General features: G+C 46.5%; 1 protein-coding gene across 1 annotated transcript in view; it reads left to right on the top strand.

Annotated features, from left to right (window-relative positions):
* Window positions 1-21,417, top strand: part of LOC144119855 (sodium-coupled monocarboxylate transporter 1-like) — a 55,869-nt gene extending 34,452 nt beyond the window's left edge. Inside the window, exons 9-14 of the mRNA XM_077652378.1 lie at window positions 11,029-11,117; window positions 11,454-11,563; window positions 12,673-12,740; window positions 12,832-12,918; window positions 19,779-19,945; window positions 21,276-21,417. Of these exons, the coding sequence (XP_077508504.1) occupies window positions 11,029-11,117; window positions 11,454-11,563; window positions 12,673-12,740; window positions 12,832-12,918; window positions 19,779-19,945; window positions 21,276-21,417 (663 nt within the window). The remainder of the gene's footprint in view (window positions 1-11,028; window positions 11,118-11,453; window positions 11,564-12,672; window positions 12,741-12,831; window positions 12,919-19,778; window positions 19,946-21,275) is intronic.
* Window positions 21,418-22,922: the final 1,505 nt, after the last annotated feature.

Below are 22,922 nucleotides of genomic sequence, written 5' to 3'. Positions count from 1 at the left end.
TTTTGCCACTAGATGGCCCTACTCTCTGCGCATCTCGACGGAACCTCTTCGGCGCATTTTTTTTTTCGCTCTGCAGAACCGGCGCGCACGTGAAAAACACGTGCTACTGTTTCGTGCACGCATCGTGTTCATCGAAAATGGAGAAAGCAGTCTTCAACGAGGCCCTTATCACGGAAGTGGAGAGGCGTCGCGTCCTGTGGGATATACGCGACCGCCTCTTCTGCTCTGTAGTAAGCGCCCGACACTCCATTTTCTATGTCGAGTTGTAAACAAGCAGCGGCCTCTTGGCATGCAGAAAGTACATAGTCGCAGTTTCGCACACACTCTTCCTGCTTGAAATTAAGCTTGATAAATATACTTCGGGAAAAAAATGTCTTGTGTAATTACACTTAGATTATTTCTATTGCAGTGTTGTGTAAGTTTAAGGGCATATTACATATGCGGCAGCAGGGACAATTCATGTCGTTGGAGTTACGTTGTCTGGCAACCCGGAAAACGCGCCGCGAAGGCGCCGCTCCCCTTTTTACGTGCGGGTGCTCGCGCGTTGACGGCAACGCGGGCGTCCACCGCGCGTCGCGTTTTTCGCTCGCGGAAAACGCGCCATGCGGTTCCGCCTTTACGCGTTCCCAATTCGCGACAATTGTCGTCCGCGCGACAGGACAAAGCCGTGTTTGTTTTCTCTTTCCTTTCATGGGTCCATAAAAAGAAACGGTGACAACACTAAAGAATTTGGTAGAGTTGGGCGAATGCATCAGGTTGAAAGACGCCGAGCTCCGTTCGTGGGTCGCCGATGAGCAGACGGAACGCTTCGCACGTGCATCCAAGCGCGAGCACGCCAAGACCCAACGCGAGCATGAAAATGCTCAAGCATAGGCTGAGGAGCGCAACTAATAATAATAATAATAATAATAATAATAATAATAATAATGATAATAATAATAATTGGTTTTGGGGGAAAGGAAATGGCGCAGTATCTGTCTCATATATCGTTGGACACCTGAACCGTGCCGTAAGGGAAGGGATAAAGGAGGAAGTGAAAGAAGAAAGGAAGAAGAAATGCCGTAGTGGAGGGCTCCGGAATAATTTCGACCACCTGGGGATCTTTAACGTGCACTGACATCGCACAGCACACGGGCGCCTTAGCGTTTTTCCTCCATAAAAACGCAGCCGCCGCGGTCGGGTTCAAACCCGGGAACTCCGGATCAGTAGTCGAGCGCCCAGCAGAAGCCGAATGTGAGCATGTAAAAACGCTAGCAGAGGCTGAAGAGCGTAGATCGCAGCTCCCATTAAAACTCACAGAAGCAGGTGGGGACAATCGAAAACCCGCACCAGGGCCCTCAGTAACGGTTAGCCCACACAAGTTGATCCAGCCTTTCGACGATCGCAGGGATAACGTAGATGCACACCTCAAATGTTTTGCGCGTATCGCAGAAGGGCACAGCTGGCCCAAGGAAAAATGGGCTGCAGCATTCAGTATGTCTTAGCCTGGGGAAGCTTTCCGTGTTTTCGGTCGACTGTCCCCAGCAGATTAAATGGATTATGATAAGGCAAAACTAGCCCTGCTCCAACATTTTCGATTTACAGCAGAAGGTTATCGCGAAAGGTTTCGTGAAAGTAAGCCGCATGATAAAGAAACAAGCAAGCAATACGCAGCACGTTTGCTCGGTCTTTTCGATCGATGGGTTGAGGTGTCGGGAACGGCCACAACGTACAATGATCTACGTGACTTGTTGGTGGTCGAACAGTTCATAAGGAACTGTCATAGCCGTCTGTCGATTTTCCTTCGAGAAAGAGCGTGCAAGACGCTGCACAAAACGGCTGAGGCGGCAGACAACTTTCTATAAACCTAGCGGCAAAGAAACTTGTCTTCGTTCAAAAAATCGTTCGAGGCGGGCATTCCGAGAGATAAGGATGTACCATCAGTAAACCCCTTCGCGGTTGCTCAGTGGTTAGGGCGCTCGGCTACTGATCCGGATTTCCCAGGTTCAAACCCGACCGCGGCTGCTGCATTTCGATGGAGGGGAAACGCAAAGGCGCCAGGCCTTGTACTGTGCGATGTCAGTGCACGTTAAAGAAGCCCAGGTGGTCGAAATTATTCCGGAGCCCTCCACTACGGCACCTCGTTCTTCTTTTCTTCTTTCACTCCCTCCTTTATCGCTTCCCCTATGGCGCGGTTCAAGTGTCCTCCGATATGAGAGACAGCCACCGCGCCATTTCCTTTCCCTAAAAATCAATTTACCATCAAGAAGACAGTCAGGAAGGTGTCTCATTTGTAACCGACCTGGACATAAGGCTGCCGACTGTCGGTCTAAGCCAAAACAGCTATATTGCGTTTTTTGTCGAAAAACAGGGCATGATGTAAGTTCCTGCTCAAGAAAGCATGGAAACCGAAAGAAATCGTCCTGTTGTGTTCAGCGAGAGTGTGTTGCGCCTGAAACAGTGTCCACAACAGCAGATAGGCTTGAACCAGCTGAGGATAAGGTGGTGGTTGGACTTGTCTGGAAAAAGCCTGTAGGCGCCCAACACATGCCTGTATTGGAAGGAGAGCTGCGAGGCCTACCCGTATATGTTTTAGGGGACACGGGGAGCAATACAGTGGTGGTGCGGAGAGCCCTAGTTCCTGACTCCGTTCTCACCAGCTCGAGATTTAAGGTGTTCCTTGTTGATGGCAGTAGTCTGGAAGTTACCGAGTAAGAGCTTTATATCGCTTCCCAATATTTCACTGGCACGGCGCTGGTAAAGTGCATAGAGACACCATTGTACGATGACATAATTGGAAATATACCAGATGCACGTGAGCCATCGAATCCAGGTATTAATCCGAAAAAAATAGGAGGCCGTTGCTTAATTATGTCCTGGCTTAGTCAAAGACAAGGTTGCTAGTGAAAATGGTGAGGGCGAGGGCCCAAAAGTGGTGTTGGCTGGAAAGGAAGTTTCCGGACGAGGGAGAGAAAATACTTCTTTAAGCGTTGGTCCCATGAGGTTCACCAAGGAAACGCTGGAAACAGAGCGAAGAGACGATGAGTCATTGAACGCCTGTTGGGTGAATGTAGATATGGTGTTCCATGGCAAGCACGGAACTTCGCACTCATATTCGGTCAAAAAAGGGTTGCTGTATCGCATCTATCATCTCGCCTCGGGCAGAGAGGTTCGACAGGTAGTATTTATGAAGTCTTGTCGATCACAGGTGTTAAGCTTTGTCCACGATAGCTCGTTGGAGGGGCATCAGCGCATTAAGAAGGCTGCAGACATAGTTCTGGAAGTGTTCTACTGGCAGGGAGTGCACGAGGAGATTAAGAGGTATGTCAGGTCGTGTGACTCGTGCCAAAGTACGTGCCCGAAAGGCAAAGTAGGGAAAGCTCCGTTGGGGCGCATGCCTCTTATCGACACTAGTTTTGATCGGGTCGCTGTCGATATTATCGTTCCGCCGTCACCCACATCGGTGAAAGGGAATAGATATATTCTCTCTCTCGTCGATTTTGCCACGCGGTATCCCGACGCCGTTGCTCTGCCAAAGATAGATTCAGCGACCGGGGCAGAAGGTTTGGTGGAGATGTTTTCGCGAATAGGTTTTCCGAGAGAGATCCTCTGTGACTAGGGCTGCTGTTTCTCTTCCGAAATGATGAAAGAGCTCAATGATTTCTTGGCGGTGAAACATCTCAGCACGACCCCTTACCATCCATTGTGCAAAGGGATGGCGAAGAATTTTAATGGCACGTTCAAGCAGATGCTGCGGAAGTTCAGTCAGGAGCAGCTCAAAACATGGGATCGTTATATCGCTGCGCTTCTGTTCGCATACAGCGAGGTGCCGCAGGCGAGTCTGGGGTTTTCTCCGTTCGAGTTGATATTTGGACATGTGCGAGGACCTCTCGCAGTCCTTAGAGAACTCTGGAGAAGGGAAGGGCTGGGAGAAAACACGAAGTCGACCTATGATTATGTCCTCGATCTAAGAGCAGGTCTCGTGCAAACTGTGAGAGCCGCACACCAAAATTTCGTGCGTGCCCAACAGTCTCAGAAGAGATACTATGACAGGAACAGCAAAAAGAGGCATTTAAGGGTAGGAGATCTTGCCTTCATTCTTTTGCTGAGTAGCCACAATAAACTCCTGATGCAGTGGAAAGGTACATTCGTGGTTTCTGGCAAAAAAGAACGACGTGGATTATTGGATTCATTTGGGACGCACTAAGTAGCTATTCCACATCAATACGCAGAAAAGATACGAAGAGCGTGCGTTCCAAGAGACTGTGCAGGCGTCTTCTTTTGGCGTACTCGAAGAAGGTTACAGGCTTGGAAAACGTTGGCGTTTATTTCACGAGTCGTTTGCAAATTGCTGGAGGGTGGTGCGCAATGTACAGTCTACAATCCGGCGTTTGCAGTGGTTACCTGTGCAAATGCAGCGTGGTAGTGTTTGTGGGTTATTTTTTTGTCTTCTTCCTTCGTTCTCCGGTTATGGGTTGTTCAGTGTTTACATAATCACCTACATGGTACATACATGTTTAATGTTTATTTCTGACATTTTGTACTCTTTTTATTTCCTCTTTGCCACATGTATAAGGCTTGGCCCTCTGTGTATAAGGTTTGTCATGTTCCCTCTGTGCACGTTTCCATATGCCTCCATATGTAACTGTGTAAAGTGCCTTCGGTGACTTCGGCGGCGTCTAACTTGTCCATTTACCACATGAACATAAGTGTTGCGTGCACCAACGGCAGTATTTTCTATATGAAAAAACTTTTTCTGAAGAGAGAAGGGGCCATATATGATGTGCACACGCTATCATCGGGGAAGGAGGAGGAGGAAGAACATTTATTTCAACCGGATTTGGCGCGCAAGCCACGTCCGGGCCCGCACGCAGGCGTCCGGTGAGGCTGTCTGTCGCACCGCGGCAGGAGGACATCCGACCTTGTCTAGGAGATGAGGTCTTCAGCGTCGGCCGCTAGGCGGAAGGCGAGGCGCTGAGTTTTTTCGTCAGGGCTTCTTAGCGTGGTCTCCCACTCATCGCTAGTTTTAATCGCGTTGGACCTGGCGCACGAACGCATCTCCATAATATGTGATCTAATGTTGCCACGTGACCGCAAAGCTTACAAATTTCGGTTTCTGCACCGTCCTTCTTCCGCCCTCTGGCGCACGTCCAACTACTCCACAGGGGCGAGAAGAAATTTCGAGCTTGGACTCTTCTCCAGTCGTAGGATTCCTTTTACTCAGGGATCTATCCGGTGGCGGATATATCCTCCTGTTTTTCTTCAGATTGTCGGTTAGATCCCAGAACGTGCCAATACTTTCTTTGCTTTTAGATGTTGTGGTGGAGGCGTCCGCAGCACCCCGAGGTAGCGAGGAGCGGGCGAGCATGTGGCCAGCCTCGTTGCTGGCGAAAGCGGCGTGTGCTGGTGTCACCGCTTCGCGCACTTTTTCGTGCGCTCCCAGACACCCTTAGAGCGTGTGGGGGTAGCGGTCTCGGGCTCAAAGAAGACGCCCTCGACTCAGCGTGGCAAGCTCAGCCGGAGAGCAGCTACCAAGTGACAATGGGGTTGGTCGTTTGGTGCCCAGCTTTCGCCGGTCGCAAGCCAGAGAATCGGTCGGAGCCAAAGGTTCACAAACAAAACAACGTTTATACAGCAAAGAGACGATACAGAGGATTTCAAAATCACTCGTACGAGCACATAAAAAATTATTCACAAATACAATGCAACTCGATCGTGCAAAGTAACAATCGAAAGAGATTACAATTCAACAAAATCTTTGCACCTAAAGTGCACTAACACAGAGAGAGACAAGCAAAAACACAGTTTGTTCACCGGGCACTGCGACAGTCCGACGACCTGAGCAGCACGACGGGGCCGATCCACAGGCTGGCGCACGTTGCCTCGCTGGTCCTTGGCTCGTCGAGTGGTGTTCTCCCGGGATTCGAGCGGGCGCGCTTCTCGAAAGCGTAAACGGCGGCTCGGGCTAACCGACAGCGGCTAACCGACCTCATTTATAGGCGCAGCCCGCGTCTGTTTGTTCTTCGCGCCAAGGCAGGCGCGCACATACACGCAGTATCAACTGCGCAAGCTCCTTCTTCTCGCGCCGGGCGCGCGACCCTATTGGTCGAGCCCTGAAATCACCTTCGAGAAAAATCTTGGTCATTCTCGCCACGCGGAGTCTTCAGTGCAGGAGCGAAGGGGAGAGGGTATCTCTTTAGCTCGGACAAGGGTACCCCGTTTCCGACGACATCAAGCAGAAACTTCTCCGACGTTCTAGAAATCGACGCCGCGCGCGGCCATGCCTCCCTCGGCGCCGCGCCAGCGATCTGAGTGGCAGCGGTACGCACAAAGCTACGCATTCTCAAAGGGGTGTGTCTCCGCTTTATTTTTTTTTTTACAGCGCGCGGGCGCGATTGCTTACGCGCTGCGCCCTTTCTTTCTAATATGCGCCGAATTTTTTGACAGCTGGGGTCCAGATTCTCGAACGCGGGGCATCCACAGTGGTGCGTCGTACAGCGAAGCGCTGCGCGTGCCAGCCCCGCATGCGCGCGTGCGAAGGGTGTGTGCGAGGCGACGGCGACGAAGAGCGCGGCGAGCACGAGGAGCGGAGAGCTGACGTGTCAGAAAACCGAGTTGTGCAGGGAGACAGTGCAACGGAGGTCGTGTCTTCCAAGCGTGGAGGTGGCAGCCGTCGGACGTTTGGTCCGTGCTTCCGTCACTTCCCTTGGATCACCGACGCAAGCCTCCTGCTTTCCTTGCAAGCGTGGAGGTGGCATCCGAAGTACTGAGGGTCCGTGCTGCCGAAAGGTGCTCTTGGATAGCGTGCTTTAAGCTTCCGGCGTTTCGTGACGCCGTCGACGGGGCCTGGCTACGTTTTTCATGCTGCCAAGTTTTTGGGGCTGCTGACGGGAATCCACTGGCGTCTTCCTGTGTTCCTCTCCGCTCCTACTACCACCTGGCACCCTTCCGCCGCTTCCTTCGATGCAGCGCCAGCGTCGCGTCGCAGTACAACCACCCACGTCCGCCCTGTCTGTGAGGCATCCCCGCTTCACCTTGGACGCTCAGTACCTGGCGAACTCTTTCCTTTATTGTGTACTGTTGTACGCGTGTTGAATGTGTGTTTTTCTTGCTTTCGTTTCGTATCAGCTCTTTCCCTTTAAATTATAAATACGGCTTAGTTTTGTTCTGTCTGTTCTTTTTGTTGTTTCGTTCTAACCTGCACGCGATAGCGTTCCCCTTAGGCAGTCGGGGACGCGTTACTAATTCGCGACACTGGTCAAGGTTCGGTTGTTCTTCAGAGACACACGTTTTCAGTATGGCGCCTGGCGAGACGAACTTTCGTCGAGCGAAAGATTATCGATTTTTCCATCCGGGATGACATAGCGCACCAGATATTCTTGGACATGACCGCCGGCCCCAATGTGTTTATTAAACCATGTCGCCGGGCTAGTTTCTTTCCCTCTTGAAACTTGGAAAATCTCCTTGGCGCAAAAAAAAAACACATACACTACAAAGACGAGTAGACTAGGGACAGACACGAACTTCCAACTGTTTGGAAATTCCACAAATCAGGGGTATCTCTTACACCACTCCTTCCTTACAGCGGATGAAGGTACGCTGAAATTTTATCCTGCACCCAGGGCACTCAGTGCCACAAATCCGTGGTATACGTTTGGTCAACTTATTTGGGGCTGAAAAAACTAGCGGTACCCTTTGTTTGTTAGCCACCTTCTTCAGGTTATGTGACACACTGTGCTCATAAGGCAAGATCAAGCAGGCGAGGCTATTATTGGAAGCTTTTCACACACAAAAAGGAAGGCTTGTGTGTGAATGATACTTCGGTTAATTTGCATGCGGCATAGTACAATTTTTTGTGCAAAGATGATAGTGCGAGGCGATAAGTCACAGCTTTGGCAATGCACGTAGAGTGAAAATGTGGGCATAGCCTGTGGCTATTGATGTATGTGCTTTTCTCGTGCAATAAACATTTGGAAGATGGCGCCTTTCTTTCGTTTCCTCGTCTCGTTTGTGTACGTAAATTTCTTTTTGCGCCCATTTATTTCCGCTTATCGCCTTCACAATCTGAAATTCTGGTACATCGCCATACGGGGACCTGTTCCGTTTGTTTGTCCTTGAACGCAGTCCCTAACTGTGCAAAACTTTAAGGAACGCTACCGTGCGTCGCATTATTACGAGTGACCAGTCAACGTACACCACAGCGCTCCTGCTAGCTTCCCACGTCATCCGCCAGGAGGTCGTGCCGATGATTGAAAGCTGCATCGCCCACCTATCATCCAGCTCTTGGTCGGCAGCTAGACCCGTGATCACTAGGAGTCAGCACTCATCACCAGTTTAACTCGTCTTCTAGGCCTGACCCACTTCAAGACTGCTGGTTTTCATCCGCGTACAAACGGTTTTTTGAAAAGGTTGCTCCTTCAGTTGGAGGCGTCTCTGCTGTCATGCGATTTACATGAGCTATGGGTCTCTTCCCTGCCAGTAGTCCTTCTACTAACTCCTAATGCGAAAAGGACATTTAATGCGCCTACCGTAGAATAGTCTACGGCACACCGAGTACCTTAATGCCCTAAAAACGGGCCTTTATTAATCACAAAAATACCCGAAAAGAGAAATAAAGTTCAGTCCATCACCGACCAATTTGGAAAGTATAATCATCATCATAATCATCAGCCTTACTACACACACTGCAGGCCAAAGGCCTCTCCCATGTCTCTCCAATTAACCCTGTCCTTTGCCAGCTGCATCCAGCTTTTGCCTGCAAACTTCTTAATCTGATCCGCCCACTTAACCTTCTGCCTTTTTCGAAAACGACGCCCCCAGTTTCATTCCAACGGCTTGAAGATTTTGAAGTCATATTATCTCGCCGATGTCTGAATCTTTTTCTGATGACAAACGTCAACATAGCAAGAAGAAATCAGAGATTGAATTTTCACTGACTAAAATGATGCAATGAAGTTGTCCTAAGCGTCCTTTTAAGGGAGCTGTACGTCATTCACAAGTACGTGCCCCCATATAGAAAAAAAAGCTTGTGGCAGAGAGGCGGCGAGGCAGCAGCCATAAGCGTGGCTGAAATGCATATCAGCACGATTGAAATCATGGGATTGCCTGCAACATCCACTTGTGACAAGCAGTTTTGTGTCAGCCTTGTCCTTCATTCCTCCATATTTTCTCATGTGTTCAACTTTACTTCTCCGTCCGTAGTGATCAGCCAACTGGCGCACCTGCTTTTTTTGTTGACCATGAAGAAATAAGTAAGTGAATAATATCACTTCTCAATAACGCTTCTCACATAGCACGATTGCTCCTCCAAATGAAATATCCTTTTCTGAATTGACTAAAAAAATTGTAGCACTCACGCAACGAACCGTATCCGCAGCCTTATCATTCCTTGCAGCCACAGAAGGTGAACCAGCTAATACAAATTTCAAACTTCTGCAGAAAAACTCTGAGCATAAATGATAATATCGCGATAATCGAATTAGCCCCGAGTGTAAAGTGGATTGTTTGTCTATTTTATGCTTTGTTAAATTACAGATTAAACGGTGTTCTAGGTAAATTTTTGAAGAGGCTCTTCTGCGTACGGTCGGTCTTGCATACTTTTTTAATGCTCATTCTTTTTTCGACAACAACAAGTACACTTGGTGCGCCACCACAAGTATGCACCGTTAAAGTGATTTTATCAGTACATTCGCATGAATTTCAAGATTTTCTTTCCTTCTGCCAACTTTGACTAAAATTTATATTTCGGTGTCTCTGCTTGCAGTAGTTTTCAGCGGGGAAAGACACTTGCCCTAGTGGGGATGAGAGGTTTCTATAAGCCCACTAATATGAGGTAAATGCACAGTTATAAAATAATAGTCAGTGAGGACAGGAAACCGTTGCAACTATAATAGTAAATTCAAAATCAGCGCAAGAAAAAAATTGGACCAGACACTTAACATAAGCCATGTTTTAATGTGAAAATGTTTTCTCCTCAGCTTTAACTTGAAATAGGCGTCAACCTATTATCTTGGACCTTTCGTTTCAAAGTTTTACTCTATTTAAAATTGGGTGTAAAATATAGGGCCCCATCCTTTGAGCTCGAACTCCAGCACAAAACGATATTGCGAGAGACAATACCAGTCAGGAATAACATTTTGGCGGAAAGTACTTGTATTATCAATCAATCAATGTATTTTTCGCATAAGAAAGAAAATAGAGTGAAAAAAGGTGACTGAAGAAAAAGCCGCTTTGTTGCGGCTTGATTAAGCTCCAGTCACCCATTACCCATCAGCAGTGACGAGCGAAGCTCTTATATGAAAAATACACAGCGAAAAAAGAAATAAAAAAGAAACATACATAAGAAAATATTAGAACTAAAACAAAAAACAAACGTGCCATATTATATCAGTGCAGTGTGTAGTGGTAGGAGTATACATAATCTGTGTGAACAGGGTAATGAATTATAAGGATCGACTCGCATGATAAGCGGGGGAGTTAATACAAAAGACTTTTGTAAACATTTCCTTAAGTTAACAATAACGTCATTTATCATTGCTGCAGTTACTATATTTCGCCGAGTGCGCAACGCCACTTATGTCATTTATTTCCGCGCCGCCGGTTGGCCTACCTACGTTATCATGGACGGTTCAAAAACACAAAAATTTCCGCGCTCTTTAGAGTAGCGGAAACATTGTTGCGGCAAACCACTGTTATCTTGCACATTGCTTGATATAAAGAATAAGGAGCGGAACCGAGTTCTCACTGTTTATAGCTGCTTCTTTTTGAAACTATTCTGCAGTAATCGAGAACAAAAAGTTGAGTTACTGAAAGATCTTTACCTTCAGCAAATATCTCAAACTATTGATCTGTAATCGACTCACGGTAAGCACTTATTTCATTCGGGTGCCTTGAACTTTTTTGCCTGGGAAATTTTTCATTGAACGGCGATTTTGCAACGCTGTGTTTGCCCATGTTTGCGCAAAACCTTATGGCATAAAAAACATAATATAATTCTCTTTTCATATTTTGCGAACGGATACAAAATGAGTTTTGCGTTAACTCTTCTAGATCCTTCCTTATTATCTGAAGGAGAGCCTTTCTGACGTCATCATGCTGAGGGGTCTCTTCTTAGCTGGACTTGTCGGTGCTTCCACAAGGTACGGTGCTACCAACTACCCCTATGGAGTGCATCTCAGAACCCTGTCTGTGAGCGATGGCTTGCTTTTGCGCTCCTGTGATAAGGAGATGGATCTCGAACAGTTGCTCAGAATTTGAGTGACTCATCATTGTGCGCTTTAAAAGAACGAAATTGGTTTTGTACAGGTACTAGCGTCTAACAAATATATTGATAATAAAATGTTGCTGATGTGTGCCTTGGACGACACATTTATTTACGGATCTTCGTAAAGTGTTATACCTATATACTTTGGGAAAGTTGAGATAACCTGTAACAGAATGTTAATTAAGGTCATTTATTTTTCATATTCATGCAGCACGGTTTCTTCCGTCGTCAACTCTCAAGCAGCGACAATTTACATGGATATGGTCTCACCTTTCGTCAAGATCAGCGAGCGCAAAGCCGCTTTTCTTATCCGTCTTCTAGGTAAGCAGTACGTCCAGTCCCGCATGATCATCTTGTTTTTGTGCAATGAAGGGGGTTTCTAGCGCAAGGAGAACGAAACTGCTGGTTCTTGTCAGCAGTAAAGACATTCCGAAGCGCCTTCTTTCTCGGAGCCATTATTTCTGGTGTCAGTTGGTGAGATGCATATTTTTAGTCAACTTACATTTTCCAGACCATACACATGCCTCAAAGACGGCACATTACACGTACTCGAAAAATTACTGCACACGTGAGGTCAGCATGATGGTCGTGGAGGGGGCAAAGAATCAGAGAGACATGCAGGAATTATTTGAAAATGCCTGTGACTAATCTTTTACTCAAGAGGCTGCTCGGCTGCGACCATTATAACCATAAAACCTATGCGAAAAATCTGAAAAAGAGAAAAAGTGTCAGCAAAAGATGCCATGTCATTCCAATGGTCGTGCTTAATTTTTTTAATACGCAAAAAAGAATAAAGAAACACTATATACATCAGTGGATAAAAGAGCGTTGCAGACGAGATATATAAAACGTGCTTTCTAGAACTCGGTTCATGACGTCCAAATATGACTGGATGGACCAGTGTCAAGTGCTTTTTATCTTGTTTTTCTTGATTGACGAGGACTGTCCTGATAATAATAATAATTGGTTTTTGGAGGAAAGGAAATGGCGCAGTATCTGTCTCATATATCGTAAGACACCTGAACCGCGCCATAAGGGAAGGGATAAGGGAAGGAGTGAAAGAGGAAAGGAAGAAGGAGGTGCCGTAGTGGAGGGCTCCGGAATAATTTCGACCACCTGGGGATCTTTAACGTGCACTGACATCACACAGCACACGGGCGCCTTAGCGTTTTTCCTCCATAAAAACGCAGCCGCCGCGGTCGGGTTCCAACCCGGGAACTCCGGATCAGTAGTCGAGCGCCCTAACCACTGAGCCAACGCGGCGGGTCTGTCCTGATGCAACTCACATTTTTTACTCACTACTGCAGCTTATCTGAAGTTAGAGCACTTGCAGACAGCTCAAAACTGAGGTCATTACGTCTAGTTCTGAGAGATGTGTCTAGATTGGGACAGGCTATTTAAACATCGCACTACTTCACTTCTCGTTCCAGCTTTTGCGAGCGGCACCCTAATGACGATATTTGCAATATTTGTTCCATTACTAGGCAGCGCCACACGGGTATGTACGCACTGCTTTGCACTCTTCTCTTCTCCCTTACATTGCACCAGTGTCCCCTATCTGTGTCGTAATCAGTTTTTATGTGGCGCAGCTGTTTGTGTCCCTGTACTCCTCGGGTTCCGGTCCATTTGCGGGCCTTGTCCTGCTCGCTATGTCGTCGCCATGGGTGAATGCAAAGGTTTGTCTTTCAGTTATTAAATACCTGACTACGCGAGTGTTGACTTGTCTCACCTTAATCAGTTGTCAAAAAGCTCATGCAGAGTTTTCGTGCTGCGTGTATTGCGTTAGTCTGCGACTGCATTAAAGTCGCTTAGCGCCAGCTCGGTCAATCTTACGACCTGAGCGGTTTAATCTAGTGACCGTGCTCAGGTTCAGTGGCAAACTAGATTGAGGTGACGGCCGTGCTTACTGTTTTCAGAGAGAGAAAGAGCGCATCGCACGGCTTTCAGGGTACGGCCGCTGGACGTACGCGCTAAATTTTACAACAGCATTAACGCTCTGCTGTTTCAGCAACTTTGTAGCATTGCGCTGCATGTTGCACTTCCCCTCGCATCGACTGCTAGTCTTTTATTCTATCGTGTGCTTTCAAGGTGATTCTCCCAAGAGGCGTTTAGCAATTGTCCATTGTTATAGTACGTTCGCATGTTGTAATAAGTATCCATGCTATATATTTCTTCAATTTCATAACAATTAGACTAGGCGAGGTCAAATTATCGTGCATACCCGGCACCATCTGACGGTGCATGAAACAAGCAGAAAACGTCCCCCCCCCCCTCCCCCCCCCCCAATGAGGCAGTCTAGCTTGAAGTGCTTCGCGAGGCGATTCTTCGGTGCTGGCGTTGCGAAATTTTGGTCGTGCGGCGCTGGTGTTCTAAGAAACCCTGACATCTCAGGTCCGCGGCGCACTAAACGATGTTACGCAGAGTAGAGCGTACGATTCGCTGCGCCTGTATAGACATGTAAGAGTACTTAGAGTTTCGCCATTTTCCAACGTTCCCGTTTCAAATGGCAGTTTTATGAGCACTCTGCTTCTCAGGTGTCGAGTGCAGTTTCGTTTTATTTCTCGACGTGGCCGCAAGTAGACTTCGGTGGGTAGTACTTCTCTGCCTCGTGAGACGATAACGTCATGCTGTTAAGATATGTAGAGGCTCTGTTTGCGATCAGCGTGCTTCGTGCGTAGTGCGGCAAAACCATCCAAAACAAGTAGTTAGGACGGAATTGCTGCCGCAGGTCGCATTTACCGTGTCCCGCGAAGGCTTCAACCCGAAGGAAACAGTTCTTGAATGAATAATGCCTTAAATGACCACGAAAAAACTACTCCGAGTACTCAGCCTCTGTTCTAGGTGCTCAAGCAGACACAAAGGGCGCTAGGAGTCAGAGCGCAGCGGCGATTTTATCGCTAGTGCCGGGTTTTGATGACATCTGCGCCTAACGCACGAACACGCCAGCCGCAACGACACTAGCACACATTTGCCCAGACTGTGCTATCCTCTGCCTGCATGGTGGCACGTGAGCCTGTTGGCATGCGACATTTTCGGCCAATGACACCAGCCGCTAAAAGAAAGCAACGACTATAATGAATGAATATCGCTGCCACTTCGAATTCGTTATAAAAGGTTCGACTGCATAACCTTGTGCGTAGCACAGCTAAACAGATGAAATTCAGGTTTGCTACTCTGCGTTGTGTGAAAGGGAGCTTGGAAGACGTGGCAATTAAGGAGGACATATGACCGCATATAGACATTTTTGCTGCATAGTATACAATTTTCCATGAAGTTACTCGCATCTGGAGAAAGCGCGCACTCTGAAATTAAAGTAAAGGCCAGGCGGCTTGTTCTCAGCTCTTAGTGCTAGCCTCGCGGTCGTTGCGCGGCCGTCTAGGCAGCAGAATACTTGAAAGGCTGTCGGCACAATGTCAGGAATACTGGCGAGCAGCGTCGTTGTTAGTTATGTCCTAGCCCAATAGAGATAGGGCTGGACAATAACCGCCGAAAATGAGAAAACATGTTTGCTGTAGTATGAAGTGAGAAAGTGATGGGTACGCAACGAACTCTTCTATAAGAAGATATCAGTATTGTCGTGAAGCTAAAGCAAGGTGACTGAAGCCCGCACTGCACTTCGCCGAAAATATTCCATGATCTACAGTGACTATGAAAAATTGTGTGAGTTAAAGGCGCGATTTCTAGCGACGTAATAAATATATACCAGTAATACAAAGCTACTTTGAAGAGAATTGAAAGGTGTAACAAAAACTAAAAAAAAATGTGATGCTATATACGTGCTCGACAAAAAATTGGCTATCCTTCCAAGTGATACGTAGGATGCCGTATAGGAATGTCTGTGGAAATTCCTATGGCGACCCTTCTTTCCTGAGTATCCTTCGTCCAACATATTTGGGCGGGTTATAGCGCTGTCTAAAACCTTTTTTGAAATAGCCTCAGCCGTGTATTGTTAATGGCGTTAACAAGCTTCATCGATATCCAGGACTTGCTTTACTTTGTTCGTGCGAACGCATGATACTCCATAATGCTGCTGCTGGTAAGTCCAGTGCGAAAACCATGTCAGATATCTGAATCTGACAGTTCTTTTTTTCAGTATATCTTGATGAAATATTCTTTCCTACTAAGGCATCATACAAAAGCCAAAGGGGTTGCTGCACTCCTGCTGTGGAGAACATAAACGCTTTTCCGCTATAAAAATTCAATATGATAACATTATTGCTTATGGTAGCGTGATTTCAGGGATTTCACGGGATGTGAGTGTGCGTGCTAAAGCGCGTGAAACGTGTGCAATTAAATGTGGATATGCATGCTCGTAATAATACCTTGCTAATGTGTCATATGGCCCGATGCCATAATTTATTCCGTAAGCACTCATGCAGTGGAGTTTCGATGCCGTATATCTGTTACAATTTTGACGTCGGCGTTAAGGCATTCCAAATTTTCCGCCGAAGAAATGCACATCAGTCACGCTTGAAGTGCCATTGAAGTGGCCGTGTCTTGCACGTTCCATGTCGTGAAGCGGCTGCAACATTTGTTTCAGCAAAAAGGGTGGCCCGTCCAAAAATGACTGCCCAATCTATGTACGACTTAGTTCCGACTATCAGCGAAAGCTGTGAAGTACTGTTGGGGACAAAGCTTTCCAGGACGCATACACGGGGACAAAAGATGAAAGCTCCATTATTAGGTAGTAAATTAAAGGCAAACCTGGGAAAGTGATAGTCGTACTCACGTGCTCCAATGTGGTGAAATGGTATGCAAAACAGCACTGACGGACGGGACGGAAGAAGGCGAGACAGACACATGCGCTGACTAACAACCATATGGTTTGGTTTATTGCGAAAGAGGGGGCAATATAAAGCATAGAAGGGAAGAAGAAATGCTGTGCAAAACATGATATGGCATACATTCGGGATATCATCACTGATTAAGAAAAGCGATCTCCTGTGGGAATAGAGCCACCGATGGTTGGCTTACACATGAGTTGCCTAATGCATGAATGTGAGAGGCCTCAGATATCAGGCGCGAGGTATGATCGTTATATTTGGCGATGATAGTTGTTTGGTTCAAAAACGACTCACATTCTTCGCAATCTGCGAAATGAATGACCATATTATTTCGGCGTGACTTGTTTTCAATGTCTTTCGCGTGCTCGCGTAGCCGATCGTTGACGCACCGTCCGGTCTCTCCGATGTAGAAACGGCCGCATGACAGTGGGACCTTGTACACTACACGACAGCAACAGTTGACAAATTTGTTTCTGTGTTTCTTCTGACAAGAGTTCTTTCCACTCTCCTGATTCACTCTCCTGCACAGGCCTCCCAATTTGTTCCTGGCAGAAAAAAGGAGCTTTACGCCGGCTTTGTTCACAATATTTTTCACGTTATGCAAAACTTGGTGAACATACGGAATACATGTAATGTGCTTAGTGTCCAGTTTGCGCGTCTCCTTCTGAATTCTGCATTCTTTTAATATCGACTCTGCTATGCTAGATAAGATCTTCGTTGGGTATCCCGCAGCGGTAAGCCTAGTAACCTGCGCGTCAAAGCTGGCTTGGGTCTTATGTGCACATGACCTAAACAGAGCGGCTTTCATGCATGTTTTCGCTATCCCGCGCTTGACTATCTTAGAGTGGGCCGACCGGAAGGGGAGCAGGCTTTTCTGGAGCGCGGGGAGTATATCCAGCACACATGGTCACACGATAGCACAAGTTCCAGATCCAGAAACCTTAGTTTGTTGTTAGTAGGTACCTCTGTGGTCAATTGTAGGTTGTTAAGTTCAGTACTGAACACTTCAAAAATCTGAGCAACAGTTTGTTGGGCGTTACCTTTGCGATAAAATACTAAAACGTCATCTACATAACGCATAACCTTAACAACGGTGCCGTCCAGCTTGGCTTGAAGTTGTCTATCGCATGAAGCTAACAACAGATCGCTGAGAACGGGAGCGAGGCTGGATCCAATACAAACACCTTGTTTTTGGATGAAAAAACTATCATCAACTCTAGCAAACCCCGCGCTCCCAGAAAAGCCTGCTCCCCTTCCGGTCGGCCCACTCTAAGATAGTCAAGCGCGGGATAGCGAAAACATGCATGAAAGCCGCTCTGTTTAGATCATGTGCACATAAGACCCAAGCCAGCTTTGACGCGCAGGTTACTAGGCTTACCGCTGCGGGATACCCGACGAAGATCTTATCTAGCATAGCAGAGTCGATATTAAAAGAATGCAGAATTCAGAAGGAGACGCGCAAACTGGACACTAAGCACATAACATGTATTCCGTATGTTCACCAAGTTTCGCATAACCTGAAAAAGATTGTGAACAAAGCCGGCGTAAAGCTCCTTTTCTCTGCCAGGAAGAAATTGGGAGGCCTGTGCAAGAGAGTGAATCAGGAGAGTGGAAAGAAGTCTTGTCAGAAGAAACACAGAAACAAATTTGTAAACTGTTGCTGTGGTGTAGTGTACAAGGTCCCACTGTCATGCGGCCGTTTCTACATAGGAGAGACCGGACGGTGCGTCAAAGATCGGCTACGCGAACACGCGAAAGACATTGAAAACAAGTCACACCGAAATAATATGGTGACTCATTTCGCAGATTGCGAAGAATGTGAGGCGTTTTTGAACCAAACAACTATCATCGCCAAATATAACGATCATAGCTCGCGCCTGATATCGGAGGCCTTTCACATTCATGCATTAGGCAACTCATGTGTAAGCCAACCATCGGTGGCTCTATTCCCACAGGAGATCGCTTTTCTTAATCAGTGATGATATCCCGAATGTATGCCATATCATGTTTTGCACAGCATTTCTTCTTCCCTTCTATGCTTTATATTGCCCCCTCTTTCGCAATAAACCAAACCATTTGGTTGTTAGTTCAGCGCATGTGTCTGTCTCGCCTTCTTCCGTTTCGTCCGTCAGCGCTGTTCTGCCTACCATTTCAACATGAACCAACCAGCCCGACTCAGCCCTCTCCAATGTGGTGCAGTGAAAGCAGATGTTCGTTGGCAGGCATGACACCTATGGAACTAAGTCACTTTTTCTGCATCCTGGAGAGTTTTTGTCCCCGACAGTGCATTTCTTCGTACATGCGTTCATGCATTTACTTTCCATCATCTTTTTAGAGCGCTGCTCCTATGTAACCGTTCTTGGCTTTCTCATTGTGGTGTTCGGTGCAACCGGTTGTCCCAGTAGCAGAGTGAAACAGCTCCTAGAAGGTGGATACCGCGCAAAGATCCCATAGGGTGGCTAGCAGCCTAACACGTCTCCTGCCAGCCGCGAAGAGCTGAGCTCAAATTTCTCATTGCCGTATAACGCAATTGTCTGTCAGTTTTTCTCCCCTTTTCTTTCTCCTTTTAACTGTTGCCTTTCTTCGTTTTTGTCTTCTCTTGCTCTTTGCTCGTGTTGCCTGTCGAATCGGCGTCCCATGTATTGGAGCTGATCTGGTTGGGTCAGTAGAGGCAGCCTAAAACGGCAGTTACAACAGGCCTCAGTTACACTAGGACTGAAGTTGGGCATTAGCGGTGGTCGCCGTAGAACGGCATCGAAGTTAAATGAGAAGTTGGCGCCGTTTTTTTTAACTTTATGAAAGCACTCTAGTGTGCCTTGAATAATTTTCGCCAACGGCCAAACACTAGTCCTCATGCCATTCTTTACCTGTGTGACCGTCGCAGAGCCCATGGTGCACAAAGCGTTCATACCACGGACTGCATCAGATAAAAGTTAGCGCCCACGGTTTAAGAAATATTTCTTTTCTTTCAAGCTTGAAACACAGCCGAGGCTCCTGTCCCAGCTGTTTGCAAGCTCCTTGTTTGTGCGTACAACACTTCCTGTCGCAAGGACTTGCGTGCCCAGAGTGCAAGAGTTGGCAGCAAACAGACTGAGTTTGGAAAAAGGGACGGAATGTGTGCGCCACAGATGACGCTTCACATACATTGCAGCGCCACAGGAGCACCATAAATTTAGCTGGAAAAAGGGCGGCAGTATTTTGTCCCCACAGAACCTTTTTTTCTGCGCATTGCACTCACCTAAATCGCGTAAAAGTTTCAGACACACGGCCAGTGGCACACAAGTTAATTATTAATGCTTTTTTATAGAAATGCAAGCTGCAATAAGTCCTGCCAGCGCATCTATTTTTATAAATCCAAAATGTATTCGGCGCTTCGCTCTTTGATTAGCCAAATGAGGCTAGATAGCATAATTGTAGTTTGTTTTCAGCTTCTCTTTATCCTGCTGCTTTGTATATCTCCTATGACGCCTAATATCACTTCTCACATTTCACCCGCGTTGTTCTCTTTTGTTTACCTCGAATACAGTATTCATTGATCTCTGATGATTATTGATTATTTCATTGATCTCTGATGATTATTGATTATTTCATTGATCTCTGATGATTATTGGTACAAATTTCACTGCAAGGAGCTGTGAGCCCTCGGTTATTCCCGCGGTTATTGGAGAATTGGTGGAAAGAGTGTTAAACTGAAGTTCTCACAGACTGCAACTTCGATGGGCCCTTTCCGTATACAGCTGTTTATACCGCAGGGTGCGGCCTGGGCTGGCTTGCTGGTGTGTGGGCTCCAAATGTGGCACGCGCTTGGCAGGAGCCTCTCGGGCTTTGCGCCGTCGCCAGTACTTTATGGAACCCTGGACCGCTGTCCACATAATAGCACCAACACTTCTGCTTTTACCCTCTCACCACCGTCCCAAAGGTTTGCGCCCTGTTTGAGCAAGAAAATCTAGAAAATAGTAATCGTTAAAACCAACATTTCCGAAAATTATATCTGGCGCAGTTACAAAGCGATTTGTGTCCAGCTTTTGCTGCACTAAAGAGATTGTATTGGGGACACTGCACTGCGGTGTTATTTTCTGCCCAAGCATGCGGGACATGCGCCCCCTGCACTTCTCTAATCGTCTGTCAGCCCATTTGTAGCACTTCGAGCGGTCTATCAACTGCTACCTACACTCTAAACACTAATACGCCGGTATGGGAATAGAAAGGGTGTAAACTGTCCCCTAGCGCACACCTTTGATGAACGGCAGTGAGCTAGAGGACAGCTTACTCCCATTTTACTCCTTCATGTTTAGAGTGTAAAATGATTCACCTTTCCTTGCCCGTGTCAGGATAAACCGTCGTTAGGCAGCGTTAACCACTGTAGATCATAGCACGGGAAAAATTTTGAATCTGTAATTCTTTTTACAAAAAAAAATATCAGAGCATTTTCTTCACTTTTGAGATTTGTGAAGAAATTGTGAAAAGCTACTCTGGTAGAAAAAAATGCTTCCCGCAAGCTCGCTTCCAACGCGTAACTGGTAGAGAGAGAGAGAAAACTTTTATTTCTTTCCAAGAGGTTCGCGGGGATGAAGACTTCCTGGTCGTCTTGCTTGGGTGCTGGCGACTTGAGTCTTCAAGCAAGAGTGGGCGCTCAGTCCAGGGCTCCACTGAGTTGTGCCGCTTCAGTTGCGTGCTTTACCAAGGCCCTCTGGACCTCAAGCTCGCTGCTGAAGAGACAGCTCTCCCATTGCTCCACACTCGGTGTTTGTTGATTGTGGAATGCTATGTTTCTCTTGCATTCCCAGGTGATGTGATAGAGTGTGGGCGTACTGCCGCACCAGGGGCAGTCTGGTCTGAATTGCGTTGGTGATATCTTGTTGTATGTGTGTAGGTTAGGGAAGGTGTTCGTCTGTAGCCTACGCCATCCTACAGCCTCTTCCCTATTTAGTGCTTTGTGTGGTGATGGATATCTCTTTCTGATTCCCCTATATAGTTGTAGGGTCTCTGTGTAGCCCCCCTCGAGTAATATTTCCCGCCACCTGTTAAAGAGCGTGGGACAAAAACTGTATCTCTATATCGTCTTTTCGGACATGTCACAACAACATTTTTCTTTTCAAGTCTCACAGAAAAAATGGTATGGCTAATTTCAGAGGTTTAAACAGTGCTTGCCGATGTACCGATGGAATGAGTGGGAATTATATAAATCCGCGCCCGTGAATACGTTAGGTGAATATGCTCTAACTTTTGTCTTGCTCTACTTTGCGCAGATCAAACATGTTCCCGCTCTACAAGCTGTCTTTCTTTTGGATCTGCTTTCTTGGTGCTGTGCTCACTATCTTGCTGAGCAATCTGTTGAGTTTTATAACCGGCAAGTGCCTTACAGTTCTCCTTTTTTTTGCCTTACTGTGAATCAAAAGAGCCCACCAATGCTTGCAATCAAGGAGCAGGAAGCAAGTCACAATTAAGCATCATTCTGCGTACCCAAGATGTAATACGTAAAAATGCACAGAACCTCAAAAGATTAGTGGAAAATGTGTTGCCAGCTAGATTAACTTTTTGAGACAGCAAAGAATCCTTTCACTGCGAAAATGTTTCTTATAAAATGAGTAGTGGAAAAAAAGATACGAAAAACCGCTCTCTGAAGAGAAAAGCAAAGCCCCATGAGATAACACATTGCTGACTGAAGTTGCTGCTGTAATGAAAAAGTCTTCATCTTTGAAATTTTTTTAAAGAGGTCGGCATTGTTACTGAGCGTTCTGACGATAATTTCACCTTTCAGAACCTGGTGTGTTTTATTCATGGTGATCACCTATCACATGCACTATTCTGGCACCCAATGTTTAAGCAGAAAATTGTTTTTTTTAATTAAAAGATTGGGCATCAGTTTTCACCTCAAACAGGATGCCGAAATGTTCGGTTCCATTTCCTGTTACCATTGGAAAAATCCAGTTTTCGTTCGTTTTACAGAGTGCAACGCTCAAATCTTGAACGATGGAAGGCATTTTAAAGTGCGGATTTTTGCTTTTGGTAGGCTTTTTGACATGTACATTTTTAGTGATCATTCTAGCCTTGCTATTGAGCCTTGGGAAGCAAATTTCTGCAACTGACTAGGTGCCGTCGGAAACGTCTGGCATGTAATACTTGATCGCGCGATGCATGCTAACCATGCTCACACTGTCATGCCGCGTCCCGAAGGAAAAATAATCATTCAAAGGCGACTACCTGGCTGTTCACTGTGAGGAAATACACGCTTACAAAATTCTCCCGTTTAGTTATGCAGGGAAGTGGCAGATTTTGAGCCCAAGTTGCATCAGGACATTTGTCAGCTCCTGTAGAGACTACCTTTAGTGCAGCTAATGTAGTTTGTTACTGAGTTTCAAACCTCTGTTGAGATCACGCAGTTATCCCGAAGCCGAATACTTAATATGTCGGTGTCTAGGAAACATCTCTACGGTACACTGCACATTTTGTTCAACTTTGACGGCCCGCACTTCTGAAGCTTACATTTACATTCATCACTTCATAACGCACAAAATTTTTGAAGAAGAGGCTCGTGTTTCGCCTATCTTACACAGGAGGCGCCAAGACATCAAGAAAAAATTTGTATCTCAGCAGTACCCCATTTCTAAACGTTTGGAAGAGAAATGAATTTCTCCGTCACAAACGTCAGGTAAGTTTTTAACTCTTTCTCACCGCGCAATTATGAAACCCGACTTCTGAAACAGAAAGCACACACATGAGAGGTTGCGGGTGCCCTTTCTGTATAAAGTGTCTTATCATTAGTGCACGGTAAGAATTATGGACAACTAACCAGCACCAATCGCAGCCTGGTAAAGTTTCAATGACCAAAATTTCCTTCAGAATGTCAAGACTTGAACTGTGTGGCGAATTCGTGAATCCATAATAGCGCAGAT

This window comes from Amblyomma americanum, chromosome 2 (genome assembly GCF_052857255.1).
Source record: "Amblyomma americanum isolate KBUSLIRL-KWMA chromosome 2, ASM5285725v1, whole genome shotgun sequence".
Taxonomy (NCBI): domain Eukaryota; kingdom Metazoa; phylum Arthropoda; class Arachnida; order Ixodida; family Ixodidae; genus Amblyomma; species Amblyomma americanum.
This window is presented reverse-complemented; position numbering and strand designations above follow the sequence as displayed.